This window comes from Lepidothrix coronata, unplaced genomic scaffold, assembly GCF_001604755.1.
Source record: "Lepidothrix coronata isolate B3197 unplaced genomic scaffold, Lepidothrix_coronata-1.0 Scaffold251, whole genome shotgun sequence".
In the NCBI taxonomy this organism is placed as follows: domain Eukaryota; kingdom Metazoa; phylum Chordata; class Aves; order Passeriformes; family Pipridae; genus Lepidothrix; species Lepidothrix coronata.
The window spans coordinates 608,326-630,622 of NW_016690431.1; the positions used below are offsets into that span (position 1 = coordinate 608,326).

The 22,297-nt window shown below is 36.8% G+C and overlaps 1 protein-coding gene across 4 annotated transcripts in view; it reads right to left on the reverse strand.

Moving 5' to 3' along the window:
- The window catches only part of CACNA2D1 (calcium voltage-gated channel auxiliary subunit alpha2delta 1), a 379,624-nt gene that overhangs the window by 318,884 nt on the left and 38,443 nt on the right, over positions 1-22,297 (reverse strand). For all 4 annotated transcript variants that reach the window (XM_017835197.1, XM_017835200.1, XM_017835199.1 and 1 more), the window contains exon 2: positions 11,536-11,617. In XM_017835197.1, coding sequence (XP_017690686.1) covers positions 11,536-11,617 — 82 coding nt within the window. The remainder of the gene's footprint in view (positions 1-11,535; positions 11,618-22,297) is intronic.

Below are 22,297 nucleotides of genomic sequence, written 5' to 3' on the forward strand. Positions count from 1 at the left end.
TCTATCTCATCCACATCTAGACAAAAGAGAGTTACCTTACAACTCTTGACTGAAGTAAAATCCTTGTCTAATTAACTGTATCAGCATATAAAATAATAATAAAAAAATAGCTAATGCGATAAGTTAAGAGTTTTTTCCAATTTATATATCAACTTCAACTTGGCCCAGGATGTTGGTCAGCTCTGAGCTCATTCACTGCTCTTTGTTCTCTCTCTGCCTACCAAAAAAATCATACAGACTTATCCCCCCAAAAATTTAGCTTTTCATCTTGAAGAGAAAGGAAACAGCTAGCTTAGGGGGAAAATAAAAGGTCCATTTCTTACAGAAATTTTGGGTAATGCTAAAATTTAAAACAAAAAGAAAAGCTACCTATGAAATTAAAGTTTTATTAACAATACTCAGTGTTTTACAGAATCACAGTTTTAGTTTTAATAACATTGTTTAGCAAACAAAATATCAACTACTACCACCCACATATTTACTTTTTTTTTTTTTTTTTTATCAAGGCCATGAAGTTGCATGTCATGATCTCGCTTATGAGAGAAAAGCAGAGAACACACAGAACAGACATCCAAGCATATAATGAGATCCTGGGAGCAGAAAAAGTTGGAAAACAGAAATAACCACTCCAATTCATGTGAATTATTGTTATTGCTGTAGATATTCTCCTTTAACTTCAACTTTTAGTAGTCACAAACAACTATACAATCTGCACAGAGTAAGAAAACTGTATCTTCTTACTAGCATATCCTATTTCCTAAATTATATTAATATTTCCTATTTCTAAAACACGCCAGAGAGTTTTTCTTGCCTACAAGACATTTTTTTTCTTTGAATCAGAAGCAATTCATTGTGAAACACATTGAAAAATGCTCCTTCCCAAGGAGCATTCTCTATGTTCAAAGAAATCTGTCTGAGTATTTTATATGTCTTACTCTCTGCTCCATATAATGTATAAATAAGATTACAGCTGCTCCCTAGCAACTCACAGATGCCTTCATTCTTGAAATTCATGGCAACAACACAGAGGAAAAAACCACCCCAACAGTTTATTGTAGCTGTGGCTTTTCAGAATCACTTGCCTGATCACTGACTCCTGTAAAGTCTGGGACGACAAGTGACAGGGCAGCTGAAGTGTTGAAAACCATGACATATCATAGTAGTGACGTGCACATTAGAAAAAAAATTATCAGTTCAGTCTTAAGTGAAATGCTCAGACTGAATTCTGCAAGATGCTGGGAACACTTATACCTCAGTTAACATCAGAGAGAGTCTAAGTAGGGCCGGAGTCAATTGGCTCACTTAGGTGCCTACTCAAAGGAAACAGATAATCAGACACACTTTGTAAGAATCATCATCCACTTCTGACTGTTGATAATTACCAGAGTAGTCCAGAGGACTTTCAAATTAAGAAGTAATTTTTGTAATTGTCACTTTGTATTTAAACCTTCTTAAAACAAGTTCAGCTTTGTGCCTCTGCTACTGTACAAACAGCTTTTGTTAAGAAAAATGTACTTTTAGGCACCTAATTTTGCTTCCTAGTGATATTAATACAGTATTAAATAACATCATTTATTGGTTTCACAGCTGTTTTAGCTCAGGCTTTTAGCTGAGACTGGGTGAGAACCCAGAAATACCAGTTCATGATGAATGCAAGTGGATCTTTCTTGTAACAGAAGAACAATAGGAAGAAAGTTTTTCTCATTTCTTCTGCACTTCTGGTATATTTGGAGATGGGCACTTATGTAGTTTCTCAAACTCACTTATTCATCCAGAATTTTGTCCTGCCTTAGCTGCTATTAATGAAATTTAACACCTACTGACTCTCTTCTCAAAGGTAATTTTAAATCTCAGGGAAATAGAAAAGTTTTTTGGTATTTTACTAATCACAGGACTTGGAAACTGATTAGCTCTAATGTGCAGATTTTTGTTGGTTGTGGTGTGTGAATTTTTTTCTGAGGAAAATGTTTAATTTGCTCTCAGCTTCTACGAAAACAATCTGAACAAAAGCACCAACAAGACAGAATTTATTCTTGTTAAAGCCAATGGAAAATTATAAATTAATCAAGAACAGTACTTTGATAAAAGATTATCCAGATCATCAAATAGTAATTAAAACTATGGTAATATTAGGCCACCCCTTCCCTTGAGCTTAAGCAAGCTTTGTTAATGTAGCCACCTATTCTTAGTGACTTGCAGCTGGTTTTGCCTGCTGGATGAAGGAATTCTTCAAAATGCCAGTTTATTGCTAAGGGAGTAGAGGGAGAGTAGCATCTGCAATTAAGAAATGAGGCTCCCTCTGTCTTGACAATCTCTTCATTTTCACTTGGATTACAAAGAAAACTTGAAGATATGTCTTCAAATTTCCCAGCCTGCATTTTTAAAAGTGATTTCATTTTTCTAATATCTCGACATTGGTCAGCAATGTGTAAATGCAAAAGAATTTAGTTTGAAAAATTCTATTTTTAATGCCTGCAGCTTTGGTATTTAGTTGCATGCAAATCATAGCAGTGGCAGTGGTATAACGCAAATGGGACATACCTTTATAAATACTTATTGTTAAAAAAACAGTTAATGATTTTGGGAGTCTCTAACCAGGCTAACTCCTCTCATACATTATTTTAATTCTGGTAAGTGGACTCTGACTCTTCAATAAATACCTGAAATGACTATGTTTCATGTACCAACCCCTTCATAATTCCATGCAAAAAGTAATCCCTACCTCACTTTCCTTACCACACCATGCTCAGACAGCAGACTGGTGTCCTCATCTTAGGGATGAGGCAAAAGACACAGGTGTGAATAGTGTACAACAGCCTATGTATGCTTAGAAGGCATTCAAGTGTTTCAGAGCCTGGCCTCATATATTCCCACTCAGCCATACTTTCTGATAAGTATCTGTTTTATTATACATTACTAAGGGAATTTAAAAAAATAAAATAGAGTTGCTTTCTTGTTTTCAGATTTTTCTCCTTCTTTTCCTTAGAAAAACAACAAAGAAAAATTGCACTTTTTGTGGAAAACTGCAGTTGTAGACTACCAGAATCACTCATAAAAATGGTCTGAACTCAAGGAATTTTTAGCAAATATAAACCTGGCAACACAATGAAGATACAAGTGCTTCAACAACTTCAATACCTTTGATTTTTTAAAATTTTCATTTAAATATTAAATCAGAGTTTTGTTGTATTTTTTTATGTGAGTAAAAAGTCTTCTCTATATAATTTAATGTTTAAAAAAAAACTGTTTAGAGTTTTGTTTCACTGAAGCAAAGAGACAAAAGGAGAAAAGAAAAGTTACAATACATTTCTGATTTTTGAGATCAGTCACAGTGAACCTCACTGACTGGCACAATTTCAATGAATATGAAAGTTTCCTTAATTCCCATATTTAGCTCATTTAAATATTTGCTTTCATTTCTTAGAGCACTGGAGAGTACGCCCAGGACACAGCTTTAGAATTACACCAGTTCTGCCTACAAGTGTTGTGGTATTAATTATATTTTCCATTTTCAGAGATGAAGGATGGAGACTGGAGACCAATACTATTATTTTATATGTCAGACATCTTAAGGTCCAGGGTCCTCAGAATCTTTCGCAGTCAGAATAGTCAAATGAAATTCAGACTTACAAAGTCCACAGACAAGACTTCCAGAGAAATGGAAACTGAATATATTTATTTTGGTTGCTATTCTTAAAATCAAACTGTCTTAAAAAAAAATCTAACTCTCACATTTCTTCTTTATATTTTTCTTAATCATAAAAGTCTCCATTACTTCAACCTTAACAAGGGTGAGTGTAGCATATTTTGGAATGTGTCCATATATCCCCTAGGCCCATCTGGTAGTTCATCAGAAAATAGCATGAGGTGCAAAATTCTTTGCCTTTGGCTAAAGCATATACAAACTGAATCCAACTTGATACATGCAGTATTTTAAAATAAATAAATTATTAAAAAAAGACAGTAAAAATAAATAGAAATTTTAAATCCATGGATTTGTTTGCTGTTTTCAATAAATAATTTCAAATTTCTATAGTCTTCGCTAATTCATCCCATTTACTTTATGATTGTAAAGAAAGAGCCACATAATTTTCATGCCATTCATTGAGAAACATAATGAAAATGTTTACAGCTAAGTTGCCTGTCAAACCACCTTTTTAAGCAGGAATTGCAAGCACCTATGAAAATAGGGAAAATCCTTCACATACAAATTTTAAATGAAGTTCAAGTAAGCTGTTAAAATCTCCCTTTGCAGAGACCTCTACAGAGATAACGAAGAGAACAAGACAAGCACTATATGACAGCTCCTATAGGTCTAAGTTAGTGGCATGCCTCTGCCTGTAGATCTTCTAGAACACAGAGCTTACCTGAAATCTGTAGAGTCCAACAACAGAAACTTAATCTGGGTTACAATTCCTTCTGGCAGAAGGAAGCTTTCCTGAACAAGCCTGCTTCAGGACAGGTCACATCAGAGACCAGTCTCTCTTAAAAGTCACTCATCTCAGTTAAACTCTAGAAACTGATCCAAGACCTGGAAAGCTAAAAGCGTGGCCTGGGAAGCTGCTGCCAATGCGAATGCTCCAGCAGACTTGCACCATCTGTGCATCAGGCACACAGACCTCGCACTGAGCAGTGGATGAAATGTGCTCCTCCAGAACCTCGGCTGGGTTGTTCGGTAAGGAAGAGCTAGTAATTATAAAACAACATTCAAAAGACAAAATAAATAGAAATCTTCTAACAGTTGCTGGTGGATGTGTTTTTTGAATGGAAATCATTAGTATGTATCATATATCCACATGTAGCTCTCTTTATATTTTGGAAGAAGAAATAGTATTTCTATCTCAGTACAAATATAATTTAAAGGCCAAGTCAGTCTATACGGGTTCACTCTACAGCTCCTGGGACTGTAATAACAGCATGCCTTATGAACATCATGCATGAATTGTTTTTCCAGCCATGTATCAAAAAGCAAACAGATTCAGAGAGTAGAGTTCCTTGGAACTGCTTCTCTGTCTGCTGCTTCATTCAATTATGCCGTTGCTTGAAAAGGTTACACAGCACAAGACAGCATTTTTTTGCCGTAACAGCCATAGTGAAACTCCAGTGTGTTTGTCACGTCAAAGCTCTTAACAGAGACCCACATTTTTTAATGCAGTGTTCCTGTAAAAGAGGATTCTCTTCAATCAGTTTGGAACAGACAAGCTCGTGCATTGCTATAAGGCATGTTCTCTACTCCGAGGTCTTCCTTTCTGGGTACTGCAGGGTTCCCTTCCTTCTCTCTCCTGTCCCTAGAGGTATTTTAGGAGCTGGAATTCAGAAGCATACTCATTGTAGTTTATTAGATTAAAAGAGCTGTCAATTAACTTAGTCATGAGTCTTTGCTGTGAACCATCTATGTAAAAATGGAAGTTGAGCATACTTTCATCAAAATGGTACTGCGTATTTACTTAATTCTGTAGTTCAGTAGGCTCTTCACCTCTTTTTTTTTTTTTTTCTGTATGCTGAGGTATCTGTTTTTAGGTAAAGAAAGTGACTTTGACCTTTGTACAATTTTTTGTCTTTTAAAAGACAGATCAGATACAACCTTGATATTTATTTTGCTACATATATTTTAAAATTCTATTAAGCTGCTGTCTGTTCCTTCTTACTTTTTTTCTAACAGTCTATTTGCTCTGTAGAAAGCCTGTATCATTCACACCACAGCAGCTTCATAAAGCCTGACTGCTTAGAGAGTTCATGAGTAAGATAAAGTTACATGAACCTTTTTAAGTTGAAATGACAGTTACATGCCTACATTGTTTTTGTTTTTGTTTAGTTTTGTTTGTTTTTAAACAACAGACTTATAACACTAGAGGGAATACACTAAGCTGTGCTTTGGTGAGACACACTTAAAGAAGCACACTGAAGCTCTTGTAGCTCTTTTTCAAAGATTTTCCTGTGTATCCTGTTTTCCTGTTTTCAGGTCTCAAGATGTATATACATACAATACTTCCTTACAAACATTTCCTTTGCTCTTATAGGGAAAAAAAAAATAAAATTTAAATCATAGAAAGGACCCAACAGTGCCCTAGTCAAATGAGCAACTACAGCAGAAATATTGTCAAGATATAGCCTCTGTTTCTTGTGTGAAAATCTGCTTGTATTTTTTTCAAAGTACTTTTTACCTGCTTGACTTGTAAATTAAATATTGTTAGGCATGATTCTTCACAAATGTAAATTAGCATAATCCACTGCAGTCAGTGGAGCTCTGCCAGTTTTCAACCAGCTGAGTATTTTGGCATCTTAAATCCTGACTTCCTGCCTTGTTGAAGCAATCTTCACATTACTATAATAGGCATACTACATTGGTACTAAGTCCAAGTTGGAGTTCTCCCAGATCTCACCTAAACTCCTAGCAATGTCCAAAAAAGTAGGATTTAAAAATGTCCTTTAAAACTATTTTTGGAAGACTATTTTGAGACCATTCCCAGATGGTATAAATAAGAATTGAAGGACATAAGGAGGAACTACACTTTAAACACGATCATGGAACTCATAGTTAGATGTTACTAGTAGTAGTGTTGATTCATTCATACCACCAAAGTAATAATTTACCACAACTAATTCATGAATGTTCTGGAGCTAAAGGTCTAAACAGAAACATGAAAATCAAAGCTCAATTCTTGGCTGGATCAGGATTCTCTCTGTATGGCAAATATCAACTAGTGAGTACATCTGTAAATTAAAGATCATGGTTTTTTTGCACACCATAATAATCTTCAGCTCTCACCTGCCTCTCCATCTCCTACGCACCTCCATTTTGTCTGTCTCTTCTACTCTAGATATACTGGTTTACCTGGTTAAGGCTACTAGCCTCATTTAAATAAATTTAATTTAATGGCATCCAATTTTTTTTTACAGTTTTGCTTACTATAGGCATTATATTGCTGTCATCACTCCTAACAAGAGAAAAGGTGTGCAAAATGTCCATTGGCATAAGCATATTCATATATTCAGAGACAGAATCATTGAAGTAATTCACTAAATAAACTCCTTCTCTTTTTAAGCATTATGTGGAATATTCATTAATATATTATTTTGGATCCTCGCTATAGAGATATTTTCAAAAGTTGTGATTAATGAGAGTTGCAATGGCTTAAAATGGCTGTATTATACATGCAAAAGCAAGAGAAAGAGTGGTTAGTCACTAGGACAAGACTGTGATTCCAAGTCACTGCAAGAAAGTTGTCAATGACCAAAGAAAAAGGAATTATTTTCTGAGGAGATTCTTCTCCTTAAACGTGATTCCATGAAATTTAGTATATGTTGAATGCAAACACCTTAAATACTAATAATGCTTTCCCTGGTTATCTATATCCACAGTGCAGAATAAATTAGACTCTTATATAGGTACTGATCTCAACAGGGCAGCTATTCACCTAACATATCTCTCACCTAAGTTTAATGGTCATCTAGATTTTAATTTTTTTATTCCTTTGTAATTACATAGGAAGTTTTACATTGTCTCTGGTCAAAAGCTCTCTCAGTCTAAAATTAAATTACTGGGAATTCAGGCAGTACTCCTATCCCTCTCCATCGCGGTCAGAAAAAAATATTTTACAGTTCTCCGATTTATGAAGAATTCACACCAGTTGATAATGTATTAATTGTTCTACTTCGAGAGTTATCTTGGTCATTTTAGAGATCTTCATAGAAGACTCAATTGCATGAAGCAGACACAGATTGTAACTTCAGCTGAATCAGTGGGAATTCTTTCCCTGAGTCCAGGGAGAGGTTGACCAGGCTGTGAAATGGTTACACGTCCTTGCCAAGAGCTTTAACCTAACACTTGGCCAAATTAAAATTAATTTTCCCTAGAACAAGGAAAGACATCTCTCCCACCAAAAGTCTATCTGATTATTACAGCTGTTGACAGAAAGTCATGTTTACTATTTTACAATAGGAGTACTCTGCTCCTTCTTTTTGTATTAATCATTCTGCTTTGGAGGGAGGAGGGGCAGAACACCCGAACTAATGTATTTCTTTTTTTAAGTTTATATGAAGACTATAGGCTTGGCCCAAACAATTCTAGAGTTGGAAGAAGAAATGAATCAGAAAAAAAGCTGAAAATTCAATCTGGCTGTAAGTATTTTTAAAGCTGGAGCAACTGAAGGCAAGTTCTGTGAACAAAAGTGACAAGCATGCAGGCATGATGTTTTTCATGTATTGTAGTCTTCGTATTTCCAAGACTAGGGTTTGTTTCAGGAGAGATCTGACTAAATGTTAACAGGCAGTGAGCAGAAAAAAAGGATGTCATTAAAAAATGGGAAAGTGACAATAGCCTGTAAACAAAAGAAAAGTGGGAGAGACTGCACAGCTCACACCTCTCAGGACTTTGTATTCTCTCTTGCAGGCAAGAGAGCTAATTAAAACCTTGTGGCTAGAGAAAGACATCATGCAACTTAGGTCAAACAAATGGCTTTGATACAGAGACATACTTTACATGGAAACATTCCCCTTTCATGCTTTAAATCCTAGGATTACAAACACATATCAACCATCTTGTGAATATCCTTTGAGACAACATTATTTGCTTGAAGTGTATTATAAATTCTGGCTTTCAAAAAGAAACTTACCTACAGTATTCACACACACGTTTTTTGTTTTTATCCACATGAACGTCACTGCACGTAAGCTGGTAGCACTACAGATTATTAGGTTTGACCAGCAGTCTTCATTATAAGACTGCTTTAACAGCTTGTGAGTTTGTCGAATCATGACCAGTCTTCGCGAACAAAGATTTGGGAAAGGTCATTAACCCTTCCAGCCTGTGCAGTGGATTTTTTAGGTGAGACACAGCGTGCGCTGAACTGAGCCCACCCTTTAATCCTAAAGTTCATCTGCCGGGGCCGAGCAAGCTTGGACAGTGGCAGCGAGGTCCTCAGGACGTAGGTTTGTTTAGAGTGACCTTTTCTTAGATGGATGGCCTTACAGGGCTGAAGAGCTCCATCTGCCTGGGGAAGTCCCCTGACCGGGAATCGAACCCGGGCTGCGGCGGTGAGAGCGCCACATCCTAACCACTAGACCACCAGGGGGCCCCCGTTTGCTGAATATTAACTACATAAACTAACATTTTCCTCAGGGAAAAAAAAGAGTGACAGTTTCTTGGTTATCTATTTTACTATGTGTCTTCACATGGAAATGCCTGGCAAAATGGTTGAGAGATTAACTCATTGTTTTGCTCAAGTTAGAAATCCTCTGTAACTCATTTTCCTATTGCCTCTGCATTGTAGATTAAAACCTCAACACTGTGTACTCAAGGATACATTTTAGTCTTTGGTGTTTAAAAAAACTTTAGCTTGAAAAGTACCTACAGATCACTCCAGAGATTTTATCAGCTAAGTCTGTAGGATCCTACACACAGGTTTATTCCAATCCAGAGAGCATCACTCCTAGAGAATGTCCCACCTCCTCTGCAGTTAAAGATCAGACTTGCTGTGGTCTCTCAGGTGACCTGTACACCCATGTGGTCTGTGCAGTGGGAGGAGGAGGAGGGGAAAACTGAATGAAGTACAAAGGGCAAGAGATTGGGATATGGAAGTAGCAGATAACAGACCGGAAAATGGGAAGGAAGGAATAAGGAGAGAAGAGACTGGAAGGGAAAGAGAAATAGAAAAATCATACAGGAGAAAACTACAGGACTGAGAAAAAGGATGGAGAAGAAATGTGAGAAAGGGGAAGAGAAATTCCTTTGAAAGAGAAGAGATAGAAATATTGGGACAGTCTGGCCACACACATTGGACAGAATGGTTTGGAAATGCTAAGACAAACTAAAGAGTCCAGAGAGAGGTGCTGATCTGGAAAAAGCTGAGGAGACAGATCCTAAAATAGAGACAAGAAATGAATGTAAAGGAGAAAGGCAGACTGGTCAAGCAGCAAAGGCAGGAACTGAAACAGAAACATAGAATAGGCTGAGGAGAGATGAAAGATAGCCAAGCAACCCAGCAGGAATAGAATGGAAAGTTGCATATGAGATCAGCAGTATGATGCTGAATGAGGAGATGGTAGGGGAAAAGAGACACAGCAAGTGCAGAAGAGACCAGGTCACACCTGGATTAGATGAGCAAAAAGGACTCTTAGCAGAAACTCCCCACCAAAACCTGGATACTGATGATTCACAAGCCTTGTTGTTCTTTGTCAGCAGATATGTGTGAAATCCACCTACAAAAACTCCCATCAGTGTTCCATGTTGGGTAAACCTTAGGCTTCCTCAGGAAGCTCAAGTGCTAGACATTCTGTGTTGTTGAGATCCTGTGCTGGAAACCCATGCTTGTATGAATCCGATGATTTGTGTTAGGATTTCAAGATTTTGTTTTCAGTTTGTTTGGGGCTTTCAAAGATTGAAAAGTGCATCTAAAGCATCTGCCCTAAATTGTGTTGCAATATGAAGCACTCAAATATTAGGAAAGGCCAGTGGTGATCTCATCTGAACTGAGGCTTCCACATTGTAAACATGGACATGTAAGCTAATCACCTAGCCTCTTCTTATAGTCAGTAAAGATAAAATGTCCGTCTGGGTCAGGATTCACAAAAAACATGTGGGAAAATAGTCATTAAGTCAAAGGAATACTATTAAATTTGAGAAACTCTATACTTGATTCTTTTCTGTGCTTCTTAAAGGTTTTGAAACGCAGCTACTATCCATTTCAGGGATCATTTGGGAAGACTGACTTTTGGAAACCAAATCTCAAGGCTTCATGTTCAGTTCTCTATCAGCAGGAGATTTTGTTGGCTGACAATAACTTATTTTCTTGATGTAACAGCAAAATTTCCCTTCATTATACAGTCTCGCATCAACTCAGATATCCATCAGCTCACAGAAGTAGACACGGCACTTATGCAGGGATAGGGAGAGGGAATTGTATAGTCATATGGCTGCGTACTAGATCATGATGTATACACACAAAGTTGTATAGGCAGAGTAATCCTTACATTTTCTGAAATGTGACTATACTCTTCTGCAGTGTCAGATGTTGTTGCCTTCTATAAATAGAACACAGTGCAAAAAAAATCTTCTCAATGAAAGATTTGTAAATTCTTCCCTAAACCAAATTTTGCGTTAAATTCGAAGAGGTGAACAAAAGTAGTTTTCATTCTCATCTATGTTTCTGCTAACCAGAAGCTGTCCCATTTCACGAAATATGTGTCAGAAAAATAGGCTGCCTTGTTAATAGACAGCAGAATTCTCCACTGCTGTGAATGGTTGCTTCCTGGATACCGTATTTGACAAACACAGAACATAAAAGCCCTTGCTTCAGGTGGAAGTGCTGCAACAATGATAAGCCTTATGTCTGATATTGCAGAGCTGATTAAATATTATCTATGAGCAAGTGAATAGATGGATGTCTGTTATTCATTTCTCTCTCAGTAAGCACTGCAGAGTTTAATTCCCCAAAATCATTTCACTATGTTGCAATGAAATGATCATAATGCCCAGATGATTCACGTCTTTCACTTCACTTCCTAGTTACTGCAGTCTGAGGTGTGTCTTCTTACCTTAGCAAGCTGTTCCACTCCACTTGCAGTTCGTGCCAGTGTTACGAGATCTTCTTGCATCTTATCTACCCATGATTTTATCCTACAGAAACCAAAAAGAAAAGAGAGACATCCAATCAGATCACTGGCAAGTGGAAATCACATACAATTATACAGCACAAGGAAAGGGAAAAAATTCAGAATATGTTGATAAAATTGAAAACAAAACATAAAAAGTTTGTCTTTCAGGGTTTTTTTAATAGATCCTCTACCCAGTCTTGATGACCCGAATCTTCTGATACAGTTTTCTGCAGTGGCCACCACACTAAGTCAGCTGGAAACCAAGCGTACTATTGTATCTTTGTAGCCAAGCTGTGGCAAAGATCTCCTCAACAGAGCTGGTATGTTGCCTGCCAGGACAACCAGCCTGACCTGCAGCTCGCTCCCAGCAATGCCTCTCCTGAGGGCCTCAAGGTCCCTCTCCCAACAGACAGCACAAGCAGAGAAAAGCAGCCAATTGGGAGCAGGTTTAGAAACCTGACTGAACTTTTCGGCCTGTAGCCCTTCACCAGACACTTCAAGGAAGCAACAGCGAGATAGGCAACAGTGGGCATGACTTATTTTGGGAAGGCTCATCTGCTCCTGGCTGCTGTCACCAGGGAATAGGTGATTTGCTGCTGTGCATCCTCTACTCTCTGTGCCCAGCAAACCCAACTCTCTGGAAAAGCATTGGATCCAGCACAGTTTCTGTGCCATGCCATGTTCTGTAGCAGGGAAGGAGCCATGGTACACGTTTATTCCAGTTAGGTCCGTGTTCAGAAGAAGGTTGTGTAGCTTGCCTAGCCAGAAAGTTCCATCTCCAACTCATCTCTCACATTATCCCTGTCATTATTCCAGCTTTCTGCTCTGAAACCTGGAACAAATAAATATATTTAGCCATTTCCTAGCCTTAATCTAATACCCAAGCAATTATTCATTAATAAAGGAAAGACAGGAAAAAGAGAGATTCCATTTTTACTTCAATATGGAAAAATTGGAAGACTAAGAAAGAAGATAGAAGACTGATTCTACTCATTCTTTCCATGGCCATTAATACATTTTCTGTTAATCCAATACCAATACCTTTAAAGAGCACAATCTCTATTATAGAGTTGCAAGTTGACTACTTTTAATAAAGGATCCTTCCTCATGTGTCCTTCATGCATGAAAACTATATTTTCATTGACTACAGCAACTGATTCCATCATTGTTTTAGTACTCCCAAATCTTCCCATCTATACTATGCTTTCCAAAAACTGAGACAAATTAATTTCCTGGTTCAAATCTCCACAAAGCCCTATATTATATAAACATTTAGTTCAGCATAGAAATCAGTCTGTTTAAAATCATGGTGCATTATGTTTACCGTGGTTTTTAGCCCATCATGTGAGAAGAGAATTGACTCACAAGCACAAGCATGAGCAAAACCAAGAAAACGCTATCATCTTCCATTTTTGAATGGTTTCTATTTTTCTGTGTGAAAGAATGAGGTATATGAAAGGTGAAAAAGTGAAACCCATTAACCAAAAGTGTTTTCAAAAGCATAAAATAAATAATTGAACACACTGAGATTTTTTTTTTTTTACAATCCATTTCAGTTATAAAAATTGTGGGTGTTATTTCTAAGAGGAGTCGATAAAAAAAAATCAGGGAGGATTGATTTTTAAATTGACTTTTTCCATTTCCCACTGCTCTGTACTTTTACTGAATATATTCCTCTCTGTACTTAAAGGAAACCGGAATTTTGAAAACAATTAGTCAGTTATCTAGTCAGCTAAATTTGAAATTTTGGAAGAAGCTACCCTTGAAAACAGTAATTACCTATTAGTACTATTACTTGTAAATTAAATATGGGTCATTTTTCCTTTAACTTGCAAAAATATTGATTTTTCAATAAATACTTCTTAAATATTGTCTAAAACTGTCTTCACACAGTTAACCCACAACTTACTTTTTGGGGTTAGTCATGAGACTAGTCTTTGTTTTATTGTGGGTTTTATTTGTTTAAATTTATGATTAAGGTAGGTTTCTGCTTCAGTCAATGGAAAAAGGTATCTCCAGAGCTGACTCACTCTATCCTCAGCCAATATCAGTTTCTAAACTGGAATTAATGACAATTTCTCTCCCCATCTGTAACTAAAATGTAAATAATAAGGCTTCTTCCAATACTGACTGTATATTTACATTAAAAGATTATTTTCTTGCATATTCATCTTAGCTTGTTAGGCCTTCTGGAGTGAAAACTGTCCTTTTTTTGCTTTCCTGTACAGCAGGGTCCAACATCATCATAGAATTATGGAATCATAGAATAGTTTGGGTTGGAAGGGACCTTTAAAGGTCATCTAGTCCAACACCCCCCCCTGCAATGAGCAAGGACATGTTCAACTATCTCAAGTTGTTCAGAGGGTAAAAAGTAATAACTTCAGAAGGGTTGTGTTAGATTACTATCAAAAGAACAAATGATAAAATTACATTTTTCAACATTGAGGAAGCTCAGTATAATTCCTCTTGCTTTCCCACAGGAATTTAAATATTATTAGTATTATTTATAAAGTATAATGTCAGTATTTCTGCATCTCAGTTTCCTACCTTGCCACCAGATAAAAGTGTACATTTGAGAAATTTCACGTTCCTCACAGGCTGTTTTTCAGAAATGGACACACTCAGGTTCTGTAACTTTCACTGGAAAATGACATAGAATGTATAAAATAGAAGTTGTGGGTTTGGTTTTTTTCAGTTAAGGAAGTACATTATCTTATTGCATTTTTTTATTTGTTGGTTTGTTTGTTTAATTGTGAGTTTTTAAAAAAAAATTAACTAGGAGCCTTCAGGCACTGAAATGCTTGGCTGGTGCTCCTTTTAACTGAAGTCTGCAATATCTGTCTGACAGCTGCTCATGGTCAGAGTTTATTTAACAATTGGAAAGCTGTCACAGCAAACGTGAGCTCCCATGACTTAAAGCAGCAGCAGTCATTTTTTTTCTGCAAAGGGCACCAACAGAAAGCCTGTACAAAAGGCTGGTTTGTTCCTATCGCTGTTGGTTTGGCATGAACACTGCAATGGATGTTCCACTGAAAGGTGATTATGTTCTGCAGGACGATTGATTTTTAACCCCCTTCTCCCCCACACAGGTTGTCCCTGTATGAAGCACTGACTAGACAAAAGGAGTGTGCACATGCCTTCCCAGAGCAACTTCCAACTGATCTGAATGATGAAGGGAAATATCTGATTAAAGACAGACAGACACAGGTCATTTACTGGGGAATTAGAAGGTACGACCTTGCTGCTGTCACCTGGGCTCTGATCAGATTGATGAAGAAATAGTCAAAACACTACAGAGCCATCCATCCGCATTACATTATTAGCCAGCCTAGCATAACAGCTATTTTGACAGCACAGAAAGCATTTATTTTTCATTTTTCTTCCTTTTTATATTTTTTTCATTATTTTACAGGAAGACAATTATATTTCCTAGAATCAAAGGATTTTCACAGGTACACCCCTAGTCACACTCCAAGTAGAACTTAATATAGCAGGTGCTACACCAAGAAATGTGTCTTTTAATTTCATTAAAAACCTACTTTTATATTAAACCGGTATACCAAACTATACTAGGAGAACAGAGCACTGCTCAATTACAGGGGTAAAAGAAACCAAGAAATCTAGATGTAGAATAACCTGGCTATAACCTTTTTTTACTGCTGAAACTGATGCAATACTTTTCTGCTGACTTCAAGGACAGTAGATTCATGTAATGATATTCCATAGCTTTGCAGACTACTCACACTAATTTAAGGTCCATTAGCTGACTTCTGCTTGGGTAATGTCTTACAAAGAGGCAGGCATAGACCTTAACTGTGCCAACTGAAGTCAGTTGGTATATTGGAGGTGCACATCCAGTTCTCTTCAGTTAAGATTACATTGTGCTCAAGTTTCTGAATAGTTCTTGTACATAAAAATAACAACAAATGAAGTAATGAAAGCTATAAGTAGTGAGAGGAAGAAGTATTTTCAAAATAGGTCAATATTTCTTTGATTATCAAAAAGGAAAAATATACATAACACATTGCTCCTAACTCAATTGAAAAGTGGTGTTTGGAAAATGAAGATAAATGAGATTAGGCTCAGAAACTGAGAGAGTAAGCTTCACTATATTTTTTCAAGCTAACCACACTGTTTTTCTTACTCAGAAAAACCTTCACTTTCAGGTTCACATGCTTTTTAGAAGATTTGCTATCAGCGAAGGAGGGGGGAAACGCTACAAAATTATTGTAATGGCGGGATTCCCAACCATTCTTTGTCCCTCTTAGGCAACACCAAAGGGCAGGAAGAAATTGTTATTGTAATTTGTAAAAGGCATGTGAAAGAAGAATATATTTTACAAAGGAATTACTAAACTTCTACACAGAAATTACCCATGTTGCTGCATTTACACGTCCCGCTGCACGACTAGTGATTTTTAATAGGACTATATATTTTGATGACCTGTAAGTTGACAGTATGGGGATGGATGGAGAGAATTACAGAGAACCGGACTTTGGAAGCAGCAATAAAAGCAGGTTTTGTAAAGCACTGAAGAAATTGTACTAAAACCACACTGATTCTAAAACAGGGAAAGAAAGGGGTTGGACATGAAGAGTCTGATGCAAAGATCACTAAAACCCCATAGCTATCAAATCAAGCTCTCGAATCTCCACTGTCTCTATAGCCAGAAAACGAATAAAATAGGCTTATAGAATTTAGATGTGACATAAAACCAAATGAAGGCAAAGTTGTCCATATAAGCTTTTGTGAATTTTCCAGATCCTACTGTAGTATTTATAATAGTCCAGTTAGATGCCACAGAGTGGAGGAGATTTAATTTAACCAATCATATTCATGCTCACTTCATTCTATGACTTCTGTGGTTATGAAAATTCTTGGGATGGTGCACAGACCTCCAATTCTCCTTTTTCTGTTGTTTGGAAATTTCCTAATGCACTATGTGAAGGTATGATAGCTTAAAACTATAGTATAAATACTATATAAAATAGCAGTTTGAAAGGAAGTTAAAGATTCAGAATTTTAAATGAAAAGTGGTATGTGTTGCAAGTGCTGGCAAACTCCCTTTATTTCAATGCAATAATGATAGAGGTATGTATATCCAGTGCCAGCTATATGTTAAAAAATATATCACACAATTTTGTATAAATGATTGGAAGAACTTTCATGTAACAAAAGCAAAGCAAAGATTAATTCATTACTTTAACTGCATTGAGTGAGGAAAATAAGGAAGCACGAAATGCGTCTTATGCTCACTAGGCAAAGATATTTCCTCTGTTGGCAAGAAGAAAAAATAGTTCTTTGTTTCTTTCCCTCTTTGACTGTCTTATCTTCCCAAATGTGGCAAGCTGCTGTTCATGTAGTTTGCAAGGAATTTCCAGATATGAGATAGCCCCAATAGTCAAGGCCAGATGGACCCTCTTGTTTTTTCCTGTTTTCAAACTATAAAATTTTTGCTTGGAATAGTTATTTCACATTTCTCAAATGGAAACATTTGGGAAGCAAGACATAATTTCTCTGTCATATCTATCATTCTTTAGAGAGAAAATGCCAACATAGGCAGAAATCTCTTCAGGATACACTTGATTTTTAGTAGCAGATATCTTAATGCTCATATTTGGGGTTTTCAAGCTCTAATTTCACATGGTTAGGCCATCCAGTCACAGAAGCTATAGCAATTTTCCATTTTTTTGCCAATCCATATAAACATGGTTTTTATATGTCCTAGACTTCACGGAATAAGCTTGCAGGAACACTCACTAGTGACTGCTCTACCAACTGCTCTTCTGAGGACTCCCCTTGTACCACAGATAAATCAGGAATCCAGAGATGCAGGACTCATACAGACAGAAGGAGAAGGAACAACCCTATGATTTAGCCAGCAGCTCAGGAGATTTAAGTTCCACCACTGACTTCCACGACAAAGTCAGTGGCAAGTCAATGGTTCACGGTGAGTGAAGAGCAGATCTGTCATGTACCCATTTCTGTCTATGTCTTAAAACACTGTTTGCTTCTTAACACTGAGTTTCAGTGGCAGGTTTCAGGATGGAAATGGTCAACTGTGAATGGCACCATGAGCTGCTCAGTGTTTGCCACAGTGCCCAAAAAAGCAGAAATCTTTCTCCATGCTAACCTAGAACTTCTAGGCCAAACAAACTTCTTCACCCCAACATCTCTTTTGCAGCCCTGAAGCACAGCTCAAATGGCTGTTTTGCTCTCACCTTCCAACAGAACCTTGCGTATACACTTCTGTCAGTAGGCTCCAGGTGGATCTGGGAACAGCACCCCCTGACCCACAGGCTGGAGCCACTTGCTGCTGCTCACTCCCATTGAAATAACCTCTCTTCGCATTTCAACTCTTTATCTGTAACTACATTTTCCACTTTAAAAAGTATGTAACATATTCTTCAAAGCACCCAGATTTTAAACAGAAGTGACCAAGTAACTCCTTAACTATGGTGTCCACTTTCAAGAGCCAGGATCGGAGCATGGTCATATTATTTTATAAGCTTGTTCGGTTGAGCCAAGTGCCTGACAGGTTTTTAGCCGCACATGTTCATAATTACAGCTTATGCTTTTCAAATATTTCCCTATACTTTGCCAAAAGTGTTCTTTTGGAGTCTAAAGCTTCCTAGCAAATAACATGAAAAATATCCTCTCATGGAAATTACTGTTGCACAAAATATCATTTAATAATTTAAGCTCAATCTTTAATGTAAGCCTTAGTCAGCTGCAAAATTACTATACACTGAAAAAAGGACTTCTTAAAAATGATTATGTTTTAATTATCAAACATTACACTGCTAAAACAGTTCAATAGAGAAAACATAACAAATTTTCAACTCAAATGACTTCCAGTAGTGCTCAGATGTGTTTCATTAAAGGCTTTTACAATCAGATATACATCTAGTAACATTTATTCCTTAGTATTGAAAAAACAATAAAACTTTCCAAATCTAGTTGCCATTTTTCTGACTGAGAAATTTAAATTCAGAATGAAGAATTGGTTTCTAATCTGTACTAGATTAAAATCAATCATTTTGTTTTCAATTGCAAGGGTCTAACATACGGTCTAGGATACAGATCTCGTGGAGGAGCAGGCACTGGAGAGACTTGGTTGTATTTGCACCCACCAGAGATCCCCTAAAACAGCAGGTAAGATGCCTTTCATCATCTCTTCACTTCAGCTCTGATAACTAGTATTTAAAGTGTCCAATTCAATTGGACACTATGTAATGCTATATGGAGTAAGTTCATTTCTCCAGTAAAAACACAGATACTCCAGTAAAATCATACACTCATTGTGGTAAAAAGGAGACTGAAACTGAATCTCACATATGTCACTGAAGTTATTCCAGTACTGTAACAATTCCTGGATTAGAAGCTGGTCCTTATGCAAAGTAAGATATAAAAGCTGCTATTTTTTGATGGTTCTATATTATATGGTAAATCTGTTAATAACATAATGCCTTTGGAGGGTAAAAAAGCATGTCTTAGAAAATGATTGAAGAATAAATCTCAGTGTAATGGAACTTTACAAAAGTGCTTAACAGCATAATTTTGCTAAGGCATTTCAGGCAAGAAACGATTTTATCAGTTGTGTTTAACATATCACTCTTATACTTTAACCATAATTTATTTTGAAATTACTTCTTCCCCACGCTAATAAGCATTATATTTGAACCTCAGAAAAAAAATATAAGGAAACTGAAATATGGATACCAGTAAAGAAGAGATTAAAGGAAAAAAAGACGTTTCATACACACCAGGAACATTACTCATATTCACACATGTGCACCAATTCAATTGAGTGAGAATTTCATCTGAGTCGCCTAATTTGTGCCCTTGCCACTGCAGTATCTTGTTTTCATGCATCCAGAATGCAGAAGCTGCACATATGGACTGTGCTTGTCTGCACTTCATACTGAATGAATAAATTGCACCATAATAAGACACACACATTTATCTCCTTAAAGCATGCAATTAGTTTGATCTGCTGTTCTGGTTTAAGTTACGCAGCACTTAAGTTACTTATAGGAATGCCAAGACAAGCTTTGAGAGAAAGGACAACATGACCATCTCATTTTGTCGTCACCTACACTTCTGAGGAAGTAAACAGCAAAGCTTCCCTTGAGTCTAGCAACACATGGATACATTCTTAAATCAGTGTTTTTCACTGTCTTTCACAGAATTAAGGTATAAATCAGCACCTGTATTAAAAATCAAGCGGTTTTTATTTTAGTTTTTTTTAATTAGAGGGTTTTAGTGAGAAAAAAAGAGAATTAAAGTACTTTGCCACTCATAGACTATATTAAGTAAGTACAACTAAGGTAATGACAGCATCATCAGGGAGCTGAGCTACTCACTTCTCTTTTTTTATCTGATTGTCTGATGTAGGTTTTGGTTGTAACAGCAGAAGTCCAACACTGTTGGATGTGTTTCAAATGAAGCATCCCAGAATGCAGGATTCAGTGACATTTTGATTAAAGGTCCACACATAACGAAGGCTTTTTATGAAGCAGCTGCTTAAAAGACACCAGCACCAGCAAATCATTGAAGTACCTACCCCGTGCTTTGCTGCAGTAAAAGTACATGAGCAGGTGAGTAATTCCCCCTATGCAAATGGCACTAGTCATAGAATTTAAGTACACAGCAGAATGGGGAGATGCACTCAGATCCTGGACAGCAAGTCTACCTCTTCTGGGTTTGCCACTTTCCTAAATCTTAAAAGTTAAACGTAAAAATTGAGAGATGCTTAAAGACAAGCAGATGTTTATGCTTTGTGGAAGATAAGGCTTGATTGCATAGGGAGAATCTTTCTTATAACTCTGTATGAAACTATTATTACTATTAAAAAGATACATTATTTATAATGGTAATTTAATATGAAATTCATATTGAGAATATTTTATGATCATTTAAGCACTGAAAAAAGGAACAAAGTTTGGAAAAAAATGTGTAGGGGTTTTTTACAGAACTATGAGCTGTTTGCTACCAAGCTTCAAATTTTATAACCTCCTTTCAAAAGCATTTTCCCTCTTGTTTAACAATGGCAAGGATTCATAAATAAAACATCTATTATATCAGGTATCACAATGTCACCTTCTGATAAACCTATATAGACTAAGAAAAAAAAAACACACCTGACTCCAACTATATCACGTCAATGTAAAGCTACTCTTCTAATTCATTATAGTTTTCGAAGTTATTATATGCTTTAAAAATTTTTTGCTGTACAGTGTACTCCAAAGCATATTACTTGAAAGCTGCACATGCAAATTAATCAGCTGTTTCTTTCGCAAATATATTCTCTTTTTCAAAGATTGACTTCCAGCGTGCAAAGCTGTCACCACCCAAATGTGCCACTGCTGTGCCATGTGAAATAATAGCATTTATAGTAATGAAGAGACGCTTTCTGTAGAGACCTAAATTGACTCCATATTTTGAAAGATAGGCACTATCTGCATTCAGTGCTGCCATTTAAAACAAAAAGTAAAATACCACGACAGAAGATGCAAAGCATAGATTATTGCACGGGCATAAGACTGGCACAGAATATTAAATTTCTACAGAGATTAACATCAAAATTAACATAACCATGCTGTCTTTAAATTCTTTTCGTTTCACAAAGTCGTGCTGAATTACACAGAGTTTTTGCTAAAGGCGCAGCTGGCTTGTTGTGGTTCCTGGGATGCAGATGCATATTAATAGCTGTTTGAAAAGGATAATAGTATATGAGAAATAATCAATGCAATCTTTTCTTCCTATTGAAGAGGTTCTCAGCCTTTCCCACACACACACTGCAGTTTGCTGTGTTGAAAACAGGAGGTCAGGACTCTTGATCACAGGATCAGGACAATGTCTGCACAGGCTGGTGCAGGAGAACCTTATGTACATTAAAATCATGACTGTTTCTCCAGGGTGTTAGACAGAGCAGCTGTGTATCAGAAGTGCTAGAATACTGTAAACTACCAGAAAAATTCAATGCAATTACTCTGTAAAGAACCAGCAGCAACCAAAACTATATTGCAATGTCTCCCGCTTTAGAAAATTAATCTTTACAAATGGCTAGTGTCAGGCTTCACAGGCCAGATCAGTCATAAACAGCCGTGCAGGTATTATATTTCTGTTGTAATCCTCCACTTGTGATATATAGTATTTTTCTAGATAATTTTTCTATTTTCTTAAATCTGAAGAAACTGGAGATTGAGGAATCGTGTTTAATGTCATTATTGTAGTGATACGAAAATCTTGGCTTTTTTCTTTTAAAGGACTCCTACAGATAGCTTACAGATTACTTACATAAACCTTAGAAAAATAGGAGTACGTGCTCATGATGTTTGGGTTTCACTTTTGAAAGGCTGTTTGATGAGACTGGAAGTGTTTGATTCAGAAAGCTCAGGCGCAGAAATGGTTTCCAACCGCGTATGCGGGGCCAAAGGGCTACAAGGGTCAACTCACAGTAAAGCTGAACAAGAATGACACTAAATGTAATGCAGCTCTAAAACAATTCCTTCTCAAAGAGGCTTCGCTCTCCTTTCTCAGGCTGGGGTAAATGCTTGAAGGGCAGGAGGCCACAGTGCTTGTCAGTGCATTCAATGCACATTAAAAAGACAGGCTATTAAAGAAAGGTCTCTGACATTTACTTGGGAGCCAACCCTCCCCTCTTCCACTTGTCCCCTTCCCCAGTTTCAACACATTC